The following is a 22,772-nucleotide window of genomic DNA, read 5'->3' as shown; positions in this document are numbered from 1 at the left end:
TAAAGATTTTCCATTAATTACATGGCACACCAAGCTTTCGGAGGGCAGAGATTTAGTTACATATGCAATTTTGTAGTGAGCAATTTGATACTGAAGATGAGGTGATTTTATTCTGAATTGAGATGTTATTAAAAAGCAGGACTGTTATTGATTGATTTGGAAGCCTTGGCTGCTAGAAAAACACCCCATGTATTTCAGGACTTATTGGTTAAGCTCTTTCAAATGATAGATATTCTCTTAATTTTGAGTATAAAAATATATACCTTTGGATGCCCTGAGCTTAAATTAGTGCTTCTTCATTATTTAGTGAAATAATATTCATATGAACTCAAAATAAAATTTGAAACTACAAGGATTTATTAGAAGAACCCCCATAGACTTATTTTTTGGCTAACAAATAAAAAAATATCATTTCAGCAAATTCTTAAGGGACTAAAACTCATTTTGACATTTTGAAAGTTAAAGACTCAGGCACGGAATCTTCCTTTTGTTTTTTATTTGTTTTGTTTCTGTTTTTGTTGCTGTTTCCTCTTAACAATTTTAAAATGAAAGCTACTTCATCACAAAATGACATTTTGCAAATTTTCTTATCAAAAATGTAATAATTGTCATTTTCTTTTTCCCACCATTATTCAATCATCTTATTGCTTTGTTTTTAAATCCCTGCTTATAACATCCTTTATTTCAAAGTGGGCGTTTCTCCCTGTGATATTTTTCCCTGCCTAAACTCTATACTTTATTGATAATTACTTTTCCAGCTGTTTTTGTTAATTTATACATAAATGTGCTACTGGTCTTTAAAACAAGCATGTGACTTCAGTGGATCGGAATTTAACCCACTACAATGCCTTCAGACCTTGTCTCTAACTCACTGGCCAGTTTTGTTGATCTCAGGTGCCCTTTTCTATTCAAAAGAGCTCATTGGGGATTTCAGTATTGTCGTTTGAAAGTGTCTCTAAGACGCTCTGTGCTGCATGTTTTAGATATAGAAACAAAATCTGCTCATTGGGATTTGCACTTCACTCCTTCCGTATATCTGCACATCAGTTCAGCACCCGTTCCAATGCTCCTCTCAGCCTCCTAACCAGCACACCTTGGAGATCATCCCTACGTGGCCACTCTGCCATAGTGCTCAATTCTTCCACCTCACTTCATGTTTCTGTATGTCATTTCTCTCCATCTGGCATGCTATAAATATTTGTTCTTTGCTTTTTTTTTCCCTATATGTCTACCTCTACCAGATTCCATGCTTTATGCTTCAAGATGGCTCCTTGGGTGAAACATTTTGCAAGTCTAAGTTCAGTCTCCAGAACTCACATGAAGGAGGATGGAGAGAACCGACTAATAGGGTTATACTTTGACCTGTACATGTGCACTATGGTATACATGGGCTCCCAAATGGGTATGCACGCGCACACACAGGCACACAGAGACACACCTCTCTCTCTCTCTCTCTCTCTCTGTGTGTGTGTCTCTGTCTTTACACCTTCTTGTATTCTTGAGCAAACACACACATTCATTTAAATTAAGGCATTAATTTAAGCATTTTGTGCTGCTGTTACAAAATGCATAGTGACCACTGTGGTCAGAGGCTGCTTATTGTCTATCTTAACAGCACTGAATAAATGATGCAGGTTGTCCATTTTATAACAGATTTGAGTAACGTGAGTTACATATGTGTCCTTGTGTAGCCACAATCCTCCTCATCTCTACATTGGGGACACATATGAAGTGTGTACAACTACATATGCTGTTTGAGCAAACTCAGCCATGACTACAATGTGAGTGCTGTTTTCTTTCCAAACAATAAGTAATTGGCTTCAGATTTTATGAAAATACTGAACATATTCTCCAAGTGTGTGTCACTGTGCTATTAGAGAGGAAAGACCCAAGAGTATGATCATTTGGTGATCATTAAGATTTTGTCTTCAGGAATAATAGTAAAAGTATCCAGAAGAGTAGGAGTAGGGGAAACATTGGTACTAGAATAATCCTAAGATTTTATCTTAGGAATTGTGACATACAAGAGAGCACTGTCCATTCCTCCAGTTAGGCAAATGCTGTAGACGCATAATGCACCATAGTCAACTTAAAGATGGGAGAAAAATATAAGCATCCTGTAGAGGTGAGCCAGGAAGCCACATTCAGAGTAATTCTGAATCAGAAAAATAGCATGTTTCAAACTGGGTAGAAGTCTTTTAATGAAGGCAATTACAGAATTAAAAGTCTTCCTTGTAGCCATCAACAAGGAATTTGAACCTATGATAACATGAACGAATACTGTGCTATCCCACAGTATTTTCAAATTCCAGCACAGAGGAGGCAAACTATATGTCCTGCTTCTGGCTAAATTGCTCCTGGAAATCGATAGGTACCAAGAGTGGGTTTTCTGTAGGGATGAAGATCATCTAGAATCTAGTGTCTAACCATATCCCTGTTTTCAAATGAAAACATGGATTTGAAGGCATAGAGAAACAGACTGGACCTTGGAGAAGTTGGGGAGGGAATAAATATGATTAAAGTGCATGGTGTGAAAATATAATAATGCATAAAATAAAATTCCTGAAATTTAGAAAACAATCATTTTTAATGGAGTGGGTTATAACAAAATAATGATTGTGCTATTAACCTACATCATAGTTTCTTTATTAAAATATAAATACAATGTAGTACAAGTTATACATGGTACATATGTAGCAATACAGTAAACATTTCAAACAGGGTGAACAGTTTGTAATGTTTACTGTATTGCTACATAGTAATAAGTGTAATGAGTGTAATAAGACATAAAAGTTAATCAGTATTTGTTTTAAAAGGAAAATATTTATTAACACTGTTGATGTGTGACCACATATTTATATACAAAGAGTCATTTCAGAATTACAATTACTATATACACATCCTAATTGTAACAGCACAATTCTGGTACCATGTACTTGATACATACAGAATTTATTAATCCTTTTGTATACAATATTTTTCTGTCACATGTAAGAACCCGAGGGACTAAGTAGTCAAGTGTAACCCTTGTTTTGAAAGGACATATTTAAGTTCACAGAAGATGATAGATTCACAGGGGCCTGCCATGCTTGCTAGAGTCAGAACCTGGGCGGAACCTTCTTTTGCTATATTCAGTTAAATAGTAGGAATTGTTTATTAGTGTGCTTTTGTTCTATACAATGGGCCAGGAATGCATCAAGCCAGCAGACTTTGTTAGGAATGTATTGACAGATTCAAGCCCTGACCAATCTAGTGGCGTGTTAGGAGTGAAGATCCTTGTAGTCTCTCTCCTCTATACTGTGACCCAAAAAGTCAATAAATGGGGGCCCATGTTAAAATTATACAAAGAACAGAAGGATATCTGAGTAACATCTTGAGTAATTGCAATGTGGAATTAATAAATATTTATAATTGGCATAATAATGTATTTGAGTGAAAATGTTAATTTTTTAATAAAAGTTTTATTGAAATATAGTAATTTTTAATCATACTTCCCTCCGCCACATCTTCCTGCTTCCCCATGAATGCAACTTCATACCAGGCTCTCTCTTGCTCTGTCTCTCTCCAAAACAAAGATTCCTAACTACTAGGTAAATGCAGTTTTAATATGACTGAAAAAGAAATAGTTCTAACCTTTAATAGGAAGACAGATATAGAAAAAAGGATCTGTGACACTCTGGTTGTTTTCTGGTTTTCTATTAAAATATAACAATTTATACCTTGAGGAACTGTGTGGTACTGTGACCTGAGGTGACTTGGGTAATGTTTGGCTCTGAGCACCTTCTAGCTCATATAAGCTCAGTTTCCATAACTGCCCAATGAAAACCCAGCTAAAGCTCACCCCAGTTGGCTAATGCTGATGTGTGCTCAACCTGATACACATAATTCTCAATTCAAGTGAAATAAGCATTTTATTACTAATGTAAAAAATAAATTCATTAGATAATTATGAGTAAAAGATAATGCTATAAGAATGTAGCTAAAATAAAATTTGTTAGAGAGAATGGACTGAGGTCATAAAATAATATTTAATTAAAGGAGAAATTTTCTATTGAAAAATCTGATTGCTATGCCATGGTGTGGAGACTTATAAATTGTACTATGGTTAAACACTGAGAAAATAAATAAAAACAACCCCCCCCCGCAACATCAGTAGAGGTTATAAATGTGTATGCTATTAATTTATCTATTACCTTCTAAAAATAATAAGATAAAATGGTAAGTCAATAATTCTACAGGTTCAAATTTTGAAGTAGCTGACAGGGATGGAGCTGCAGCCTTGGTCACTGACAGAGGACTTGCCTGAGTCCTGGCTTCAACTCCCAGCACTGTAATAGCAGAATCAAAATGTGAGGACCAACAAAGAGAAAAAAGAGAAGCAGAAGTCATCTTCAGCAGCCAGGGAGTTTCTGGTAGTACAGATACAGAGGTAGTTTTTCATAGCACAGTAAACATGGCTCTTATGTTCCTGAAGTCCAGGGCAATGTAAGAAACACCCTCAGCTTTTCTGCACAAAAATAGAAAAACCCAGTCAGACATTTGACAGATTAGATAGAGAAGGTACCAGCCTTTGCCTGAGTCCACTTTCCATCCCAGTGACCCATTAATTCTGTAGCTCAGCTCTTCTAAATGTATCCTAAGCATGTCTATGATTTATCTATTTTTAACATAAGTTCTGTGTCTGTTATTGAAAATATTGCTATGTAATTGACAACATTAACCACATTGCTGGTGTAATATTAATGTTATTGCCAATCTCTATCATGAGAAAACTGGAAGGCATGGTCAGACTCCCAGGCAGAGAGATAACCTTGAAATCATTCTGTTAAAACTCAATCTTGAGTATCGGTGTCCACATTTATTGCCTATTATTTCGGGATCCTAAATTAAATTTTGACACAAACTTTAGCTTAAAATTTCCTATGAAATAATATGACAATTAAAGTGAAGATTGGAGTTGTTTTCTACAGGATTCGGTATAAAAGTTAGATAGGACCAAGCTTTGACGTTGGAGTCTGAGCCCTTTATTTCTGCTCTCCTACATTGCCACCTGCTGCCCATTCTCTGAACAGCAGCAGTTTTACTATAATTTCTGCCTACAAAATTGTAGCAAGATAAAGCTATTTTAGGTCTTGAATTTAGACTAATTAACTGGCATAAACTCATTGCCTATTATTTATTTTAGTAAACTTACAAGAATGAATTTAAACTTTTAATTTTAAAACTATCTATATTCCAAACCTAGCGGCCTGCTTCTGAGTTATTCAACTACGGTTCCAGACATTTATGGCTGTTAGAAACAATAGTTTAGCTATTAAAAATCCAAAGCGTGATGAGTTAAGCCCCACTTCACTTATTAAAAATGTTTGATGAATAAATTGTGTTGCAGTTCTGAGTCTGTGGAGACATCCCACATCAGATAGAGGCATAATATCCAAGGTATACAAAGAACTCAAGAAGCTAGACACCAGAGAATCAAACAACCCTATTAAAAATGGGGTACAGAGCTAAACAAAAAGTTCTCAATTGAGGAATATCGAATAGCTGAGAAACATCTAAGTAAGTGCTTGACATCCTTAGTCATTAGGGAAATGCAAATCAAAACAACCCTCAGATTCCACCTCACACCGGTCAAAATTGCTAAGATCAAAAATTAAGATGACAGCAGATGCTGGAGAGAAAGAGGAACATTTCTCCACTGTTTGTGGGGTTGTATACTAGTACAACCACTCTGAAAATCAGTCTGTCGATTCCTCAGAAAATTGGACATAGTACTACCTGAAGACCCAGTTATTCCACTTCTGGGCATATACCCCAGAGATGCTCCAACATACAACAAAGACACATGCACCACAATGTTCAAAGCAACCCTATTTATAATAGCCAGAAGCTGGAAAGCACCCAGATGTCCTTCAGTAGATGAATGGATACAAAAATTGTGGTACATTTACACAATGGAGTACTACTCAGCTATCAGAAACAATGACTTTATGAAATTCTTAAGAAAATGGCTGCATCTAGAGAATATCATCCTGAGTGAGATAACCCAGTCACAAAAAAATAGACATAATATGTAGTCACTGATAATTGGATACTAACCTCAGAAAGCTCTGAACACCCCAGAAACAAATCACAGACTATATAAAGTTCAAGAAAAAAACAAAGGCCAAAAAGAAAGAAAGAAATAAAGAAAAACCATTATGCTTAATCTTTACACACCAAGAAAACTTTAACTATTTCCAGGTTACGTCCTGTTTTACATGTACTTTATGCTCATTGTAACTAGTAAGATTTTAATGCACACTATCAAACCTTTAAAAAAATCAAGTACTGACAAAAATGTATTCGTATACTTTTATTGCAAAATGCTTAAAATCTGTATATTTATATTTGTTTTTTTTTAAATAAAGTTGTTCAATTTTAAAAAAAAGAAAAGAACGAAAGAGAGTGGTCAAAACGGAAGGGATTCCTGAGCAGACAGAAATGCCACCACTCTTTCCGTGAGGTTACAAGACAGGGAAAGCATTGGGTGACTTTTTCTTTAACTCTCAGGGAGGCTTGTGCTCTGTAAAGTAATGATTCTGCAGTTGCTGTTCTTAAACCAAAGGGCACTTTCTGGAAGCTTCTGGTGGCCGCTGCTCTGCCTGGAGGCAACTCTGGCTTGCTGTATATCTGCTGCTGACAGTGGGTCATTACATCAGAATGAAGCCTACTAAGGAGCACAAAAGAAAAGCTGCTACTGCAGTCAGGAAAAACCAAAAACAATAAACTAACCAATAAAAAGCTTGCCTTAATAAATTTGAAATAGGAGATATATATCCTAGAGCATGATATTCTCTAGGATGGTTTTGTTTGATGTTGTTTTTTGTTTTTGTTTTTTTTTTTTTTTTGTTTTGTTTTGTGTTTTGGTACAGAAATGAATGCATCCTGGTTTTCTCAGAACTGTCTCAAACTAAGCCAACTCTTGAGATACTCCAGTCATTCACTAGGGAACTTTGCCTAAAGCTATACTCAAGCTGATAATGTTTCTACCAAAATTGTCCCAATTAGAAATATTCTCAGACTTCCTACATACATACACACTTATATGCACACATATATATAGTTAAAAACAGATAAGTCTAATGTTTAGAACATACTTCTATTTAATTTAGACTCCTTAAAATGTGTCATTGCTTTTCTGGGACAATAAGCTTAGCTATCAGGAATTATATATTACAAGTAATTCTTTTATCTGCATTATTTATTAGTTTTGTTATGAATTTTATTATGAGCATTTGTAAAATTTCTATATACAACATGGAATTTGCACTTAATGAATTGAATTTACATTCATTTGACTTGTATCAAACTGACTTAAGGAGATGCTTCACTTTAGAAGTGGGTCAAGGCCAAAGGAAGACTTGGGCAATGCATAATCTTGTACTCATTGTCTTGCGTAGCTTGTATTTTTATGATGATTTATAATTTAAGTAAATTGATTAGTAATGATTCTTGGAAGTATATCTAGTTTTTTAGGTCAGACACTTAGTGATGATATATTATCAAACTACTTTTGGCTTGGTCACTACTAATACAAGACTTTTTATGTTCTCTCATTTTCCTATGGAAATCTTAGGCTACGACTGTGCATATCATATCAGAGTCTCTGTTCTTAGGGGATGGATACTTCATGGCTTGGGTCCTATAGACTGAAGATATGCTTTTCAACATTTGAGTTTACAGAAAGCAGTAAACAAATCGGGAGTTTATTATCATTCATCTGACATACCTGAAAGCACTGTTCAAAATACAAAAAAAAAAAAAAAAAAAAAAAAAAATTCCGGTGATTATTTATCTTCCTGGGACATTTCACCTCTGTTTTCTCCTGGTCTTCTATGTGCCTCCAGGTAGCAGCATGCCTCTCTGCAGTCCTGGGCTGCCTGTTTCTGAACCTGCTCCTTTCTGCTTTCTGGAATAAAGAAGGTTCCCCACACCTCTCTCTCTCTCCTCAAGATTTTATGTGGACCATACTTCCAACTTGCCCAAACTTTGTGTTTGTTTCTGTTCTACTTTCTGTCATCTTTTTCTTTATTTTCTCTCCTCCCTCAGTCTCCCTAAACTTCCAAGACACTGGAATGATTTCTAGACCAACCGCATCTGAGTGCTACCCTGTTTTGCTGCCCCGTTCCCACCAAAGCATGGTGAAGTTTGCCCTGGACCATTCTGATGCCTTCTCTCTGGAAACGCCTCCATTAGGGCTAATCCAAGTAGGCTCTTTCCAGACCTTGTACGTGTGTACATCTGCCTCACAGTATTACTGCCTACCTACCCACCTTTCTTTTTCCCCCACTCCCTCATCTGCCTCCTCCCTCCTTCACTCTTATGAAGTACCCACCCCCTCTGTCTCTATGGGAACGGAATGTTAAGATTTTGGGGAATTCCTACTCTAGCTCACTGTTATTCGTATGGATGTAGGCCAAGTTTCTGTGGTGAAGCCTTTTTCTTTCTTTTTTCCTTTTAATCTTTAGCCAGGACCACTTTCAGGCCTCCAGCTTTAGATGGTATCAGATCTTGGCATCCCCAATTCTCTGTCTTAAACCGCTGAAATCTCACCTTAAGGTGAACTTGTTTTTCTTCCCAGTTCCTGACTTGTCCCCTAGCAGACATGCTGCAGGCTGTTCAAAGGCCCTCCGTTTCTGACCATTTCCCTAAATAAAATAAGGTCTGACAATCGGGTGGCTTCAGCAGCCTCTGCACCCTCACACTGGAGTTCCATTTCCCAAGAGGAGGCAGATGGCCTCTCAGATGTTACACAAATTATGCTGCATTTGGCATAAAACTTTGCACCCACTTAACATCTGACACAGTGAATTCCCACTTACTGCCATATCTCTAACATGCCATGTGATCTAACCCCAGATACTCCTCTGCCCTGGTGTCATGGGTCCTCATGAACTTCAAAGCTAAACTCTTCTTCGAGCCCCTGAAGAGCTCGCTATAGTCCACATCCAGGACTCCACACTTGTTCACTGTGCCTGGAGTATTCTTTTAAATGCGCTTCACTAATATTTTTTTGAAATATATGCTCCATAGAAATGTCATTTCTCAAGAGAAATTCTTCCACCGTTCACTTTCTAAATTCAAACCTCCTCTCGCAGTGCTGTGTCCCAGTGGACAATATTCTTTCTGTGCTTCAGTGAGCTAGGCACAGTTCCTCATGTATATCGAGAAACAGTTTGGGAAATTTGAAGAGCAGTAACCCTGAGTGCTGACTCTCACCACTTTCTACTTATGTGCCCAGGCACAAGTTATTTGAAAATAAATATTTTTCATACAGAACATTATGGTTATACCCCACCCCCCCCCAGCACCTCCTAATTCCTCTCCTTGACTCTTCTCATCCAGGTCTGCACTGTTTCTGTCTCTCATTAGAACATAGACCAGCCTCTGAGGAATTATAAAAATAAATTAATTAAAATAAAAACATGCAATTTAAAGAGGACAGAAAAAATAGAAGAATAAGAGCCAGAGAAAGACATAATGAGCACAGAGAGACACACATTCATGCAGACAGGGATTCCATAAAAACACGAGACCAAACATACAATAATAATAATAATAATAATAATAATAATAATAACAACAACAATAATAATAACACATATATACATACATACACATACATACATACGTACATATCCTGATACAACCTTACAAGACAAACTCCAATGATGTTGTTTGTTCTGTGTTGGCTATCTACTTCCAGTCATGTGACCTACCCTTCGTTTGTCTCCCCAGAGAGACTCCCTTGGTTCAAACTTTTTTTTTTTCATTTGGGACTGGCTGTCAATCAGAGATAGCTTCTGTGTTAGAGAGAAGGCTGCGTGTCCACTTCTCCTTTTACCTTTAGGACCCCATCCTGTCTGGGCCCACGTAGGCTCCATGCATGCTACCGCAGCCTCTGTGAGTACATCGCTGTGCTGGTCCTACTCTGTTTAGAAGGCTTTCTATCACCTCTGGCCTTTAAACTCTTAAACCCTGAGCCCTGAGAGGAGGGACTGTGTAGGAAGCCATTGGCGCCAATAGATGGCGCCAGCTTCCCGCCCATTATTCAGCCTACAAAAACCTTTCCCCTCGTGTTGCTTGGCAACCACATAATTCATAGCCCAATCTCAGGGCACGTGAATGAGCTACTGGAGGATGCACCAATCAGGTAGCAACACAAGTCTCTTAGGCATATATAGCAGTGCATTTCTCTCCCACGTGGAGAGAGACTCGGTAAGAGAGATTCGGGAGAGAAGACCAGGTAGGGGAGATGCCCTGACCAGGAGAGATCTCGGGTTTAGGAGGAGATCTCTATACAGCCAAGCACGTGGGAGATCACCTGTCCAGGGAGATCCCACCAGGCAAGCACCAAGAGAGATCGCCTGCTCAGAGAGAAGTTTCCTGCTCAGGAAGTCCCCTACTCAGAGTGCTGTACAATAAAGGTTGTCCGCAGAAGAATCTTATTGTTGCATGCCTGTTTCTGCCGGCAGGACGTGGGGCATGAGACAGGACTGAGTGGAGACAACTCAGTTAGGGCCCAGTAGTCCAAGGTCTCTCACTCTCTGCACATTTTAGAGACCAGTTATCTAAGTTATCCCGTGAGTTTCCTTGAGGATCACATGAGGACAGTGCAATGACTGTCTTGTAGGACATTTGCAAAGAGGAAGTGGCTACTACTTTAACCCATATTAAACACTTTACACGCATTTGCTTACAAATATGTGGTACATGTGTGGTTTTGTATGTGTGAAATTGGCTTCATTTCTGAATTCATGGTTATGCATTGTGATTCTTAATGGCTACAAAATATTTACGTGAAAGATGAACAATGCACTGCATCTTATAATTATGTTTAGAAAGAGACTACCATTCTATAGTAATTGATATGATCTGTAGCCCACCCATTAGATTTATGTTTTTGATCCGAGAATATGCTTGACAATTTAATTTCTGTCTGGTCCCCTATTTCCTCTCAAGACCCTTCATTACTTTTATTTGTCACATCTCTGGACACCAGTGTCATGGCAATCCTACCCAAATTACAGATTTAGTAAACAATGGGATAATTCCTCTCACATTAGAATCCTGGATTGTGTGGCAGCCATTGATTGCTTTTCATCCTTTGGAAACACTGAGTGCACTGTTCAAATGCTTTCCACAGAGTTAGAGAGCTTCCCCTGTTGACAGTATTGCTCAGTTCTAGACTAGCATCCATGATCTACGCTTTGGACTCTCATCACCCACCCACACTTTCAATGGTTTGTCTCCATTTTACCTTCATGATTCTTCATCATTCTATTAGTGTGATCTCTGAGGGGTACTAGTCCTAAAAGACTTTCTCTGTTCTCAGTTCTCTTAGAGGACTTCCTGTGTTTAGTACCAGCAGAAAGACTGTGTAATTTCAAAATTACATCTGTCCATATTGTCCCTTGCATTCTTTTCCTAAGGAGCCCTTTCTGGTGAGTGACACTTGAAAATTTCCTCCTCTCCTCTTCCCTCCCCTCCCCTCCCCTCTCCCCACCCCCACCAAGCCTGTCAAATTTGAAAGGACTTCATACAAACCAAATTCCAAAATTTTGTAGAAAGCAGAACATTCAGGGTTATTGTAGGAAAAATCCACCACCTGTTCCATAGCACACCTTTGTTATTAAGGATTTTATTTTTCTTTTCAAAGAGAAACAGTGCAACCAGCTCGAGATGCATACCCTTGAGATTTGGTGAAATTTTTGCAGCTGATTCCAGTGTTCATTTGTATGTCTTCTTTTTACTCATTGCAGTTTAACAGCAAAGCTCAGGATGTAAGCTGTTTCCAGCACCTGGTTCAAGCGAATGTAAGAAATAAGAAGGTGTTGAAAGATGCTGTGAATAACATCTCAGCAAAGGGGATAACAGATTACAAGAAAGGCTTCAGCTTTGCGTTTGAACAGCTACTTAATGTAAGTATCAATAGGTAATTTTACTTTGTCTGTTTTTTAGACATTTTTATAAAAATTACTGACCACCATTGAAATTTGCTGACAGGCTATGCTTGATGAGCCATGGTTGAGGTGGCAGATGCATTAGTTAGTCAATACTTGGGCTACTATTGCTTCATTAGAAGCTTTCCCTGCCACTGTCCTTACGGGTTTGTCAATGTGCTGAGATAATATGAAACAGGAACTTGTTACCAATATAGGAAAATGTCTTCATTAATTTTTGTCCCAAGATGGGTTTATTTTCTTGAAAAATCTGCCTTTGGTAGGCTAGATTGCTATGAAACAATTATTGATATTAAAAGACAATTGCTCATTTAAAGGCTGAGGCTGATGATTTCAATTATTGGAGGGTCTCAAGGACTTTAGCAGATTGCCTGCCTACCTGAATTATATCAAATTGCACAGTGGTATTTGAGATCATTGATAAAAGAACATAATGTATATTTCCTCACCAACTTTATAGTGATTTCATGTTTAAGTGGTAGAACGTTGAATGGTCAATTTAAATGAAATCTATGCTTAGTATTAACTTATTACTCTGCTTTAGTAGGCCTTTAGAATTTTTTAAATTACATAGTGGGCTCATATTATACTTCTTTTAGATAGGCTTAAGTAAGTGAGAAGGTTGACATTCTCAAAGAAGCTGAACAACCAGAAGTTGGTGCAATTCATTTTTCTTGTCATTTAAGCGAACACATTCCATAACAGTGGAAAAGCTAAGATTATAATGTGATAGCACCAAGAAGTCAAACTTGTTAAATTCATTGTTCGTTTTAATGGTCCTTTGATGCTAATTCATTATTTTATGCTCAGTTCTTTGCAATACCTTAAAGACTAGAACGATTTATTGCTGGAATTGAGTCTTTCAGGATTAGAATCTGTGTGGCAGGTCAAGAGAGGACAGAGATGGGATAAGGATGCTCAGGGAGTGAATTTCATCATTTATGGAGCCCTGAGGAGTACTGTGTGAAGGACATCTTGAATGTAAATGTAAGGTCAATGACCAAGGAGGAAATAAGAGAGGAACAGAGAGAAGAAGGATTGTCTGGCAATGCATTGAAAAGTTAATATGCAAACTGTGAATCTAGTTAATGTTGTTTGTTGCTTGCGCTATAAAATTTTCAAAGTAGGTAGAAGAATCATTTACTCATACAAAGCCCAAACACTAATCAGCTACAGGGACATTGTCAGGAGCCAGATGCTGACTAGATACCATGGGCTCTTACATGTATGGTGCTTGTTTCCAATGGGAAAATAGAACATAGTAGTCTAGGAAGGTGTCACTGAGGGAATGACATTTGATAGAAGGTTTGAAAGAAAGGAGGTGGTGAGATCTTTTGCTAGCTAAATAATAAGGATTACCCCTGGCCTAATCATCAAACCTAGTAATCATCCAGTATCATGTTTTGAGAACATACTACTGAGCAGATATTTTGTTAGTCATAATATGTGCATGTTTATTATTATGTATCTGGTTTTTTCCTAACTTTTATTCTAAATAATTTACATATATACATATTTTTTAATAGTATAATGTTTCCAGAGCCAATTGTAATAAGATCATCATGTTATTCACGGATGGAGGAGAAGAGAGAGCCCAGGAGATATTTGCCAAATACAATAAAGACAAAAAAGTGAGTATTATTTTCTAATATTTTTAACTTGAATATATGTAACTTGTTTTCAGAAAAAATGATCAGTGATAGGGAGGAGAAATTTTTTCTTCAGAATGTTACTTGCAGTTATAAAATCATATTACTGGCGAAATCAAACTTTTTTCAGGTAGCCAAGAACAAACCCACAAATATATTAGTCATATAGTGTAGATTTGTAGGTTATATTTGATTCTTACATTATCAGGAGAGAAACAAAAAGAGTGTGAAAGATGTCTCCTAATCATTGAAACTAATAGAAAGATTCGATATTCTAAATGAACCAAGAAATATCTACAGTGGTACTTTTTTTTTAAATGTGAAAATAATTTACAACAGCAAAAAGATGAAGCCTGCCTGAGAATGAGTTCAATGGATGGTTTAAGGTAAATACTCGGATTGTTATTATTAAAGAAAGCTATGTCCCAAAAGCCTATTGGGATCCATGATTTACCTTTGCAATTTGTCCCTTTTCAGGTTTGCAGCACTTTGGGGGCAGTGCATGGCAGTGTCAGGGCCGTGCTGTGGAGAGAGTGTCACTATGTCACTACCAACTCATAAGACGGATTCTCTCATCTGTTTTCTTACTGATTCTCAACCCATTTCCCTAAAATGCTAAATGATTATCTTAAAAGTCATGAGGGAAAGATTTAATCAGTGTCTATCTCGTGCTTTAAAAAATTATTCATTTATCCTAATGAAAACTACATCCATCCGCAGCCTCCAGAAACTGCTGCTACAGGCGTGTGTGACCATACCTGGCTTTTGTTTTCTTTCTGATGGACAGTTTTACTTTTGACAAAAATCTGCTCAGCATTAGCTCCAATGGATGTCTTAATGGCCTTTGAGGTCCATGCGTAGATTTTTGCATATATGAAAGAGAAGATTGCCATATGGCAATTGCTGGTTACAGAGAGAGGGAGAATCAGTCTTTCACACTCCAGGTATGAACCCTGGAGAGGTCAGCAGACCCCAGAGGTCAACGCTAATCAGACAAAGCCAGATCACATTTCTTCAGCTGCCTCTATTTATAAATGTGTGTGTGTGTGAGTGTGTGTGTGAAAATTATAATTAATAGATTAGAACCCATGAGCTAGATTAGAAGGAATGGGAACCACACAGACAGGAAAACGAGGAGAGGTGTTGAAGACAGATGGAAATACAGGGCTCACATATAAGATGGATGTAAATATAGGGCTCATATATGAAATTTATATGGATCATAGTCCTACTCTGAGTGTAGGCGACAGGGACAAGCCAGTCATTCTTTGGCAAATAGATGAGTAAACCATGCCACACACAAAAGGGAATTCTGTAATATGTGACATGGTTGAACTTATATATCATGCTCAGTGAAGTAAACTCTTCATATAGACGCATGCAAAGAAATGACTATCACGTTTATACATATATGAGCTATCAGCATAGTCAAGTTCACAGGATCATGAAGTTGCCAGAGACTGAGAAAGAAGACAGATAATCGTCTCATTTTCAATCTGTGCACACACAGTTTCAGTTTTGCAAGTTTACTCTAGGGAGCTAGCTGTCTTATGGCAATGCAACTGAAAAAAAAAAAAACATGATTTTGTTTTAGATACTTTTTATTACTTCTTTTATGTTTTTAGATTATAATATAATCATACCTTTACCCTCTTTTTTCCCTCGGGATATGTTGTGGAATAGGGGGTGCAAAGACTGTAAGAGCCAATAGATCAAGGAACTTGCTGTAACATTGTCTTCAAGTAAGAAGCTACACCCATAAAGTCTCACTAACAGAACGACCTAAACATGAGCTCATATATGTCTCCTTTAAAATATGCTGAGGGTATATCTCATACAGTGTGCTTTTAGCACAACAATATAAAAAGAACTTAAATATGTAAAAATTATAAGGTCTTAAAAGTGACATTTAAAATGAAACCTCATTGTTCCCTCCAAGAACCTGTAGTGTGCACATGCCCAGTGAATGCTTTCTTTACATCTAATGTATGTCTAGATGACTCAGAAACCATTCACAGCAGCCCAGGTAGGTGTGATAAGATGTCTGGGCAGCTGATGAACTAGCCCGTGGATACACAGCACAATTTAATGAAGCCAAAAGCTTTGAGAATTAGAACAAAATGTTTGGGTTCTTTTTTTTCTGGAATGTACTACTCTTGGGAATCAATCTACCTGATTAGAGATAGGCAAAGATTTAAAACTGAATCCTTGTTAATCTCCTGGAACAGCTGTTCCAAATTACAGCACGCTCACCTTCTAATCTTTACCTGAAGCAGGGACATTCCTTAGAGATCACCCATGTGTATGAGACCTCCTTAAAAATGGTGCCAAAACAAAAATGAGCTCCATCAGCGAGAACAAACAACTGGGTGAAGGAAAGTCAAACCAGACTTGCAGTTGAAAGATAATTCCCAGGACTTGTAAAATCAAACATATTTGCTTTTCTGTTGGATGGCAGCGGCTGCTTGGTTAGCAGTGCACACGTCACTTCTAAGGAGAAAATAATTCTCTCATACTTCACTTAGCTTCCAGAATTTAACTTTTAAAAGAAGGCAACCAAAATTATTATAATGAATATTTCAAAGTATCTAGCAAAGGAATAAAAACATAAGTGTGAAATAATTTTCAAACTAAGGAATGTTCAGCTAATGTCAGAATCACCGAAAAGTGTTATAAAAATCTGTAGAGGTTTACTTTTAAATATGATGAACTCTTTCCTGAATTGCCAAGTAGGAAGGCAGCCAGTGTTATCGGCAAATGTGTACACCGAGTCACAAGCAACTGAATGAATGTGCATTGGTGTTTACAGTAAAAATTGCCCCTTCTTTAAACTGACAGTAGGAAATTTTACAAGAGATAATTTACTTTATTCTCTACACTCTTTGTGCCCTCCTCCTTCATCATACAACATCATAGTCTTTGTAAGGAATTGTTCTGACATCAATAAAGAAGGCTGTTTAACTTATAAAATACTGGATGTAATTTACCAATTACATTGCATTCTAAAATCTTTTATTTTGGATATTTTTGCACTTTCAATCATTTCTTAGAGTGTTTAACAAAAGCCATATACCTTTGTTTACAAATCCCAATATGGTTTATGCTACAGTCAGGTTACCATTGAAACAATGCAGTACTGACCTACCCTATGGAGAAATCGTCAATTTAAGTGGAATGCTTTGTGCAGGTGTGTGCTAGAATGTGTGTATATATTTTTGATTCAAAACAATTTGCTTTATTTTTATTTCTCTTAAAATAAAATTAAGATTGACAATTTATTCTTTGCACTAATAAAATACTTACCAGGTACATTTTATTCAGATTTAAGGTATCTCACCTAGTGCATTTTGCAGATTATATCTATATCTACATATATATATATATCCAAAATCATTAAATTATTGTGAAGCATTAAATTATCACCTTAAGTACCAAGTACATTATATATATAATCACAAACTTTAGATTCACAGAGTGTACTTGAATTATGTTTTAGTCATAATTATATTATGTCAACCTGGTATCTTTCATGCTTAAAACTTTGCTACAAAAAGCTATTGGTCTGACTGTTTCCATCTCTGCCTTTTGTTTTGATTAAAACTGTTTCATATATGGTTTCTCAGCGGGATCTCTGCCCAGCATCTCTTGACTGGTCCTCTTGCCTGAGCATTCTTTGGCACTGTGTTAAAAGTACCTTCTTTCTGTTCTGTTTCCATTGCACCAGTTGACCACTTGCATTATAGGCTGACATTTTCTCTTGAGCTTTTATTTTTCCTAGAAGCTTCATGAAGTAGTATGACATAAATTTGTGTGCATACTATGGCATTCATAGCAATAGCATAGTGTAGCTCATAGCAATTGCCCAGTGTTTACAAACATGTCCTGTATATACTGAATACACTTCAAACTATGAGAAAAATGTCACAGACATCAGAAAACATTAAACAGATTTGTAATTCATTTAAGTGGAGGCTGTTCAAATAATATTTTCCCATATTATTTTCCATAATATTTCCCGTAACTTATAGTGTAGATGATATTACACTCCTTCATGTACCTTTCTTGAAAATAGGGAAGTCCATATGATTTGTATTGATGGTATCTTTCACCCTCATCTGTCCAGTACACAAGGTTCTTTTAACATCTCATTATTAGTGATGCTAAAGTACCTCTTATTGTCCAAGAAGAATATCTGATCAGAATCACTCTCTAGCTTGCGTTCTGAAGTCAGCTTGTGATAATCTTTATACGACTGCAGATTGCTTGGAAATCCCTGTTCCTGTAGCTTTATCCCACTTTATGAAATTCAAGACCTGCATTCTGAGAAAGGAGGGACTGAAAGTCCTCCCGATAATCCAGTAACATGAAAGTGATTCATTACAACAGCAGGACTCCAGTATGAACCCAAAGCACAGATCTACACTGTCGACACATCTGCAAGATACACAAGAGAAACATTAGCCTGGCCTTTCAGATGACGTATGTGAAAGCTTTATGACGCTCGCATGTTGTTTTCCTTTTAAACAATTGTTTTCTGATATTTACTTGGTCAGATTCAGCAGGCATGAATTAAATTAAATTGTTGCTTTTGGTTAGATCTTTGGAACTGAAGTGGGTTTGACCTATGTAGACAGGCAGAATATAGATGTCATTAACTCCTTAGCATTGACGTCTGCTGTTGTGCAAAATAAATATATGTCCAAATGCGCTCATCTAGAAAAGTGTTATTTGTACCCAGCTCTGATATAGGAAAAGCTTACAACCTGAAGTGAATTGTTAGACTGTCTACAGTGTTCAAAGCTAATGGTGTATCACCATCTTTAGTACAACAGCCAAGACTTACACTGTTATGAGTCCTATATGTTATAAAGACTTCACATTTAGTATTTTATTCATAGCTGGAACACTCACATAAGCAAAGTAGAATCGCCATTATCTTTGTTGCCACATTGTTAAAATATGAAAGTCAAAATAGGAGACATCAAAAAATTTGTTGAAAGTCTCATAAGTGATAAGAGTTAAAAACTTAAATTCTGTGAAGTCTAAATTTGACAGCCTCACACAAGAATGTTTCAGGCTGGTCATCTGTCAGTTTTCCCCTCTATACAGCCCTGAGGCTAACCACTTGCCCACACTGGAGCCTCCCTCCTATGCAGACAATCTGACATCCCCATCAGCAAGGATGCTCCTTGAGTCTATAGCCAAACTGTAGTCAAGATGCATCATCCAAACTGTGCAGGCTACACATACCTTTCAGATCCTGAGTTTTAGAAAATAAATTAACTGTGAACTTGAATTTGGACTTTTATTTATTGCCTCATGTTATGGCACTAGAAATGTAGGCTGTTTAAAGGCCCTGTGTATAAATATGTCTGTGACTTGTAGAAACCACTGTAGCATATTTTCCTAAAGGTTTTCCTTCCCGTCTAGTATTTTGATAGGCTTAATCCCAAATGTCTTAGTTCCCAGCACGAACTTATAAAGCTCATCTCTTACATCACTTTTCACACATGGACGAATAGCTGAAGTTTCTTATTTTAGTTTTACTGGCTTCCTTTCTTCATAGACTCATTCCCATTACTCCTTGGAGACTTGCCTATTGTAAATTAAACTTGAACTCTGGGTAACTGATAATTGTTGAGGTGACAGTTTCCAGGAACTGAATTCTTCTGGGAAACAAATTCAAACGGTCTTATAAAGCTAACCCTGTGGGTTTAGGGTGCACTTAATGGAAGAAAAGTCTTTTGGATCTCAACAAACAAGACAGAGAATTTTACAAAATCCTTTAACAGAAGGGATAACTTGGGAATAAAGTTATGAAGTGATGATATATACTTTATTATATATTTATCTCTTTTGCCCAGTGCTCAAGATTGAACCCAAGGTCTCTCTCATATATGCCATGCAAACATTACACTATTGAACTCATCATTATATTTAAAAAGCTAAATTTGCTGCTTTCTTGAATCAAGTATTCTAGGTTTGCAATCAACTATGAATTATTGAAGTTTAAATAATTCTGTTCAAATAAACCAAATGTTAAATTTTGATTTCGTTTTATCATATAAGTACATATATGGCAGGTAGACACATGACTCATGGCACACAGCATATGTCTGGAGAGCCGAGGACAAACCTGTGAAGTCGATTCTCCTTTTCTACCTTCCTATAAGATATTTACATTGATACTTCTTTGCTTATCACCTATGTCTGAATCAAGGGTGATTCAAAAAAAAAAATTAAAGATTCTTACGTTTGCTGGAAGTTCTTATTAAACGAGAGAGAATCTCTGCAATGAAATATAAGAATGATATTAATTTAGCATGATAGAAAAGGTCCAAATTCCAAAACACATGATGCAAACCAGTGCCCTTCACCACCTTCTTCCCACATTTTGCTAAACTGACTTGCATGAAAAATAACAGCAAACCTGGTGTTCAGTCTCCCAGAGAACAGAGGACACTCAATTGCCTCTGCTCTGTCTCCTAACATAACCAGTCTTCACACCGGAACACTAAACAGTGAAAAAATGCAATAGATGTTACAGTGTACGCGCTCAGAACTGTCCTGCAACCTGGATTGTATTCTACACCATTTCCCCCAGATCACTTTGGGGCTCCAACATGACAAATCTCCTTGAAGCCATTTATGTCTCTCTATGTCTCCAATGTTGGCCCAATAAGAAAGATTTGGTTCACATGGGTTGACAAACATTTAACTGATTTTTCTAAGTAGGTTTCACTTGGAAAATTCCCCCTGTGCCTCTGCTAATTATATGGATTGACCACATGATTATAACTGCTCTCCTAGCATAGGTCAAAGAATTCACCCTGCACAGAAGCTGAGCTGACACAATATAGGCACAGTAGAATGTAGCACATCTGCCTGAATATTCAGATGAAGCCTTTAGCTCCTGGCTACATATCCCAAAGTTCACATTGTTTTCTCTGACTATATCTATATATATATATAGTCATACATATATACATACATACATATATATATATATATATATATATATATATATATATATTGTAGTTCATGCAGTACAGACTAGCAATAGCTGGAATGTATTCAGGCTTTAGTGGAGATTATTTGCTTTGAAGTTTGGGTTGTTAATCGTTTAGAGACTCGCTTCATTTATCAAGAATTATGAATTTAAAGATGTGGAAACTACACATGCAAGTAATATTATACTGACTTAGCAGGTTATATATAGGAATAAATGTGCATACGTATATTTCACTATAGGAATATTTACATATATTATAAAAAGAAGGCATGGATTTGAAGGAGAATGGGGCTGGGTTATATGCGATTGTTTGGAGGCAGAAGTGGGGGGGGGGAGAAATGTAATTAGTATCTCAAGAAAAGAAATGTAGAAAACCCAAGTTGAACTAGCTGTACGCTCAGATTGGACCACTCCACATTTCAGAGTTAGTTCCTGGATGGCCCCACTGGGTGGCAGCAACACAGTATAGGAAGCAGAGGGTGAGGTCTGAAATTCTGAAGAGAAACCAGTGTGCACCAAGATCACCATCGTTACCACTGGGTGCTATAATGTTTCAAGCCTAACATTCATAAAATAAGAATTCTCCTGACATAGTTAGGAAAAATATATTTTAAAAAGACAAATACTGCAATGATTTTGGACTAAACAATACTTTATGAAAAATAGTTTGGCCTCAGAATGCAATAACTTATATTGATGTTTCACTGTAATGTAAAGCATGTGTAACAGACTGTTTTGGGTGAGAACATTTTTCTCAATTAAGTATGTAAATTTAAAAACTATAGAATGATTGTTTTCTTATATGGTTGATATACACATATTGTGCATTATCTCCATTAAATTGATAAAAAAAAAAATAAGCACCTTGGATGTAATAGATTTTATAAATACCATAATGATAAGCCAGCCTCATACATTATTCAGAGGTTGAATTTGTAATTCTTGACATTTTGGTAACCACTGAAAATCTTCTAGAAAAAAAAATGGCAGTATGGTACATTTCTGCAGATAAGACAACTGAGAGAGAAGTCAGCAAGCCGAGGCTAAACACAGAATAGTGAGGCAAAGAGGAACGTGGAGCACTTTAAATAGACACTGTGTCAGAGTGCGCTCCTCCACACCCCGCCGGATCCCCAAGTCCTTTGTCCTGATCCATGAGCTCTGTGCTCTGCGTGGAAGTCAGGCGAACGGTCCCCAGTAAAACAAATAAGGCACAAAGGCACTTTGCTCGTCTCCCTTTTTAAATGTTTCTTTGCACTGCTTGAGTAATAACACCGGTCAAAATAATCACGCACCGTGGGTCTAAGTATAGTCCCCCTGTTATTAGAAATACAATTCACTTACACTGAGCAGTGTCTGATGGAAAGTACTTTCCCATAATTGTGTTGTGGTAACAAGAACTAGAGACAGCTGTGCTTTAATTGGATATGTGGGGCATGCCGTCCAACATTATGAAGGACGTGCCCATGTGAGATTCCTTAGGGTACACCAGTTAAACTGCATTATTACTTAGGGTGCTCAGCCTTAGAAAAGTAGTTCTCTTAGAATTGAATCAGCTGAATAAGGACTAACAGTTTTGAAATATATGGACAGCCCCCTAAATGACCCAGTTGAAAATGTCAAGAAACTAAAGTACTGTTTTTGTTGTTGTTTTGTTTTGTTTTTTGAGAGGAGTGGCATCAGCCAAGAGAGGGAGAGGGGGGGTGCTTGTCTCTTCTAGGCCTTATCATTATCCATATAATTTTTAAGCGACCAAAATTCAGATGCAAACCAGGAATCACTGTAGAGGAGCTGCCACAGGACCTTAAAACCGAGGCAGCACTTGCAACTGGGACAGGGCCATGGCAAGTTAGAGAGCAGACTGGGTTTTGTAGCAACGGTTCTGCCTCTACATGGACAGAGCGAGCAGGTATGTTCACCATATGGTGCATACATACATTGCTCGCTGAAGCAAACCTGGTTGACTCAAACTGTGGCTCGGATAAAATGTCACAGATGGAAGAGCACTGTCCGAGGCATACATTTGACAGCACGGAGTATTATAGCATCCGTGACCTAGACCAACAGGAGAAAAAGACGTGTGAGATTAAGTATTTTGAGATTTGT

The 22,772-nt window shown here is 37.2% G+C and overlaps 1 protein-coding gene across 1 annotated transcript in view; it reads left to right on the top strand.

The window, feature by feature from the left end:
- Positions 1 to 22,772, top strand: part of CACNA2D1 (calcium voltage-gated channel auxiliary subunit alpha2delta 1) — a 412,683-nt gene that overhangs the window by 329,080 nt on the left and 60,831 nt on the right. The window contains exons 11-12 of the mRNA XM_080936313.1: positions 11,805 to 11,963; positions 13,532 to 13,636. Coding sequence (XP_080792439.1) covers positions 11,805 to 11,963; positions 13,532 to 13,636 — 264 coding nt within the window. The remainder of the gene's footprint in view (positions 1 to 11,804; positions 11,964 to 13,531; positions 13,637 to 22,772) is intronic.

Source organism: Micromys minutus (genome assembly GCF_963924665.1).
Source record: "Micromys minutus genome assembly, chromosome: 23".
NCBI lineage: Eukaryota > Metazoa > Chordata > Mammalia > Rodentia > Muridae > Micromys > Micromys minutus.
Note: the sequence above shows the minus strand (reverse complement) of the source record. Positions and strands in the feature narration are given on the sequence as shown.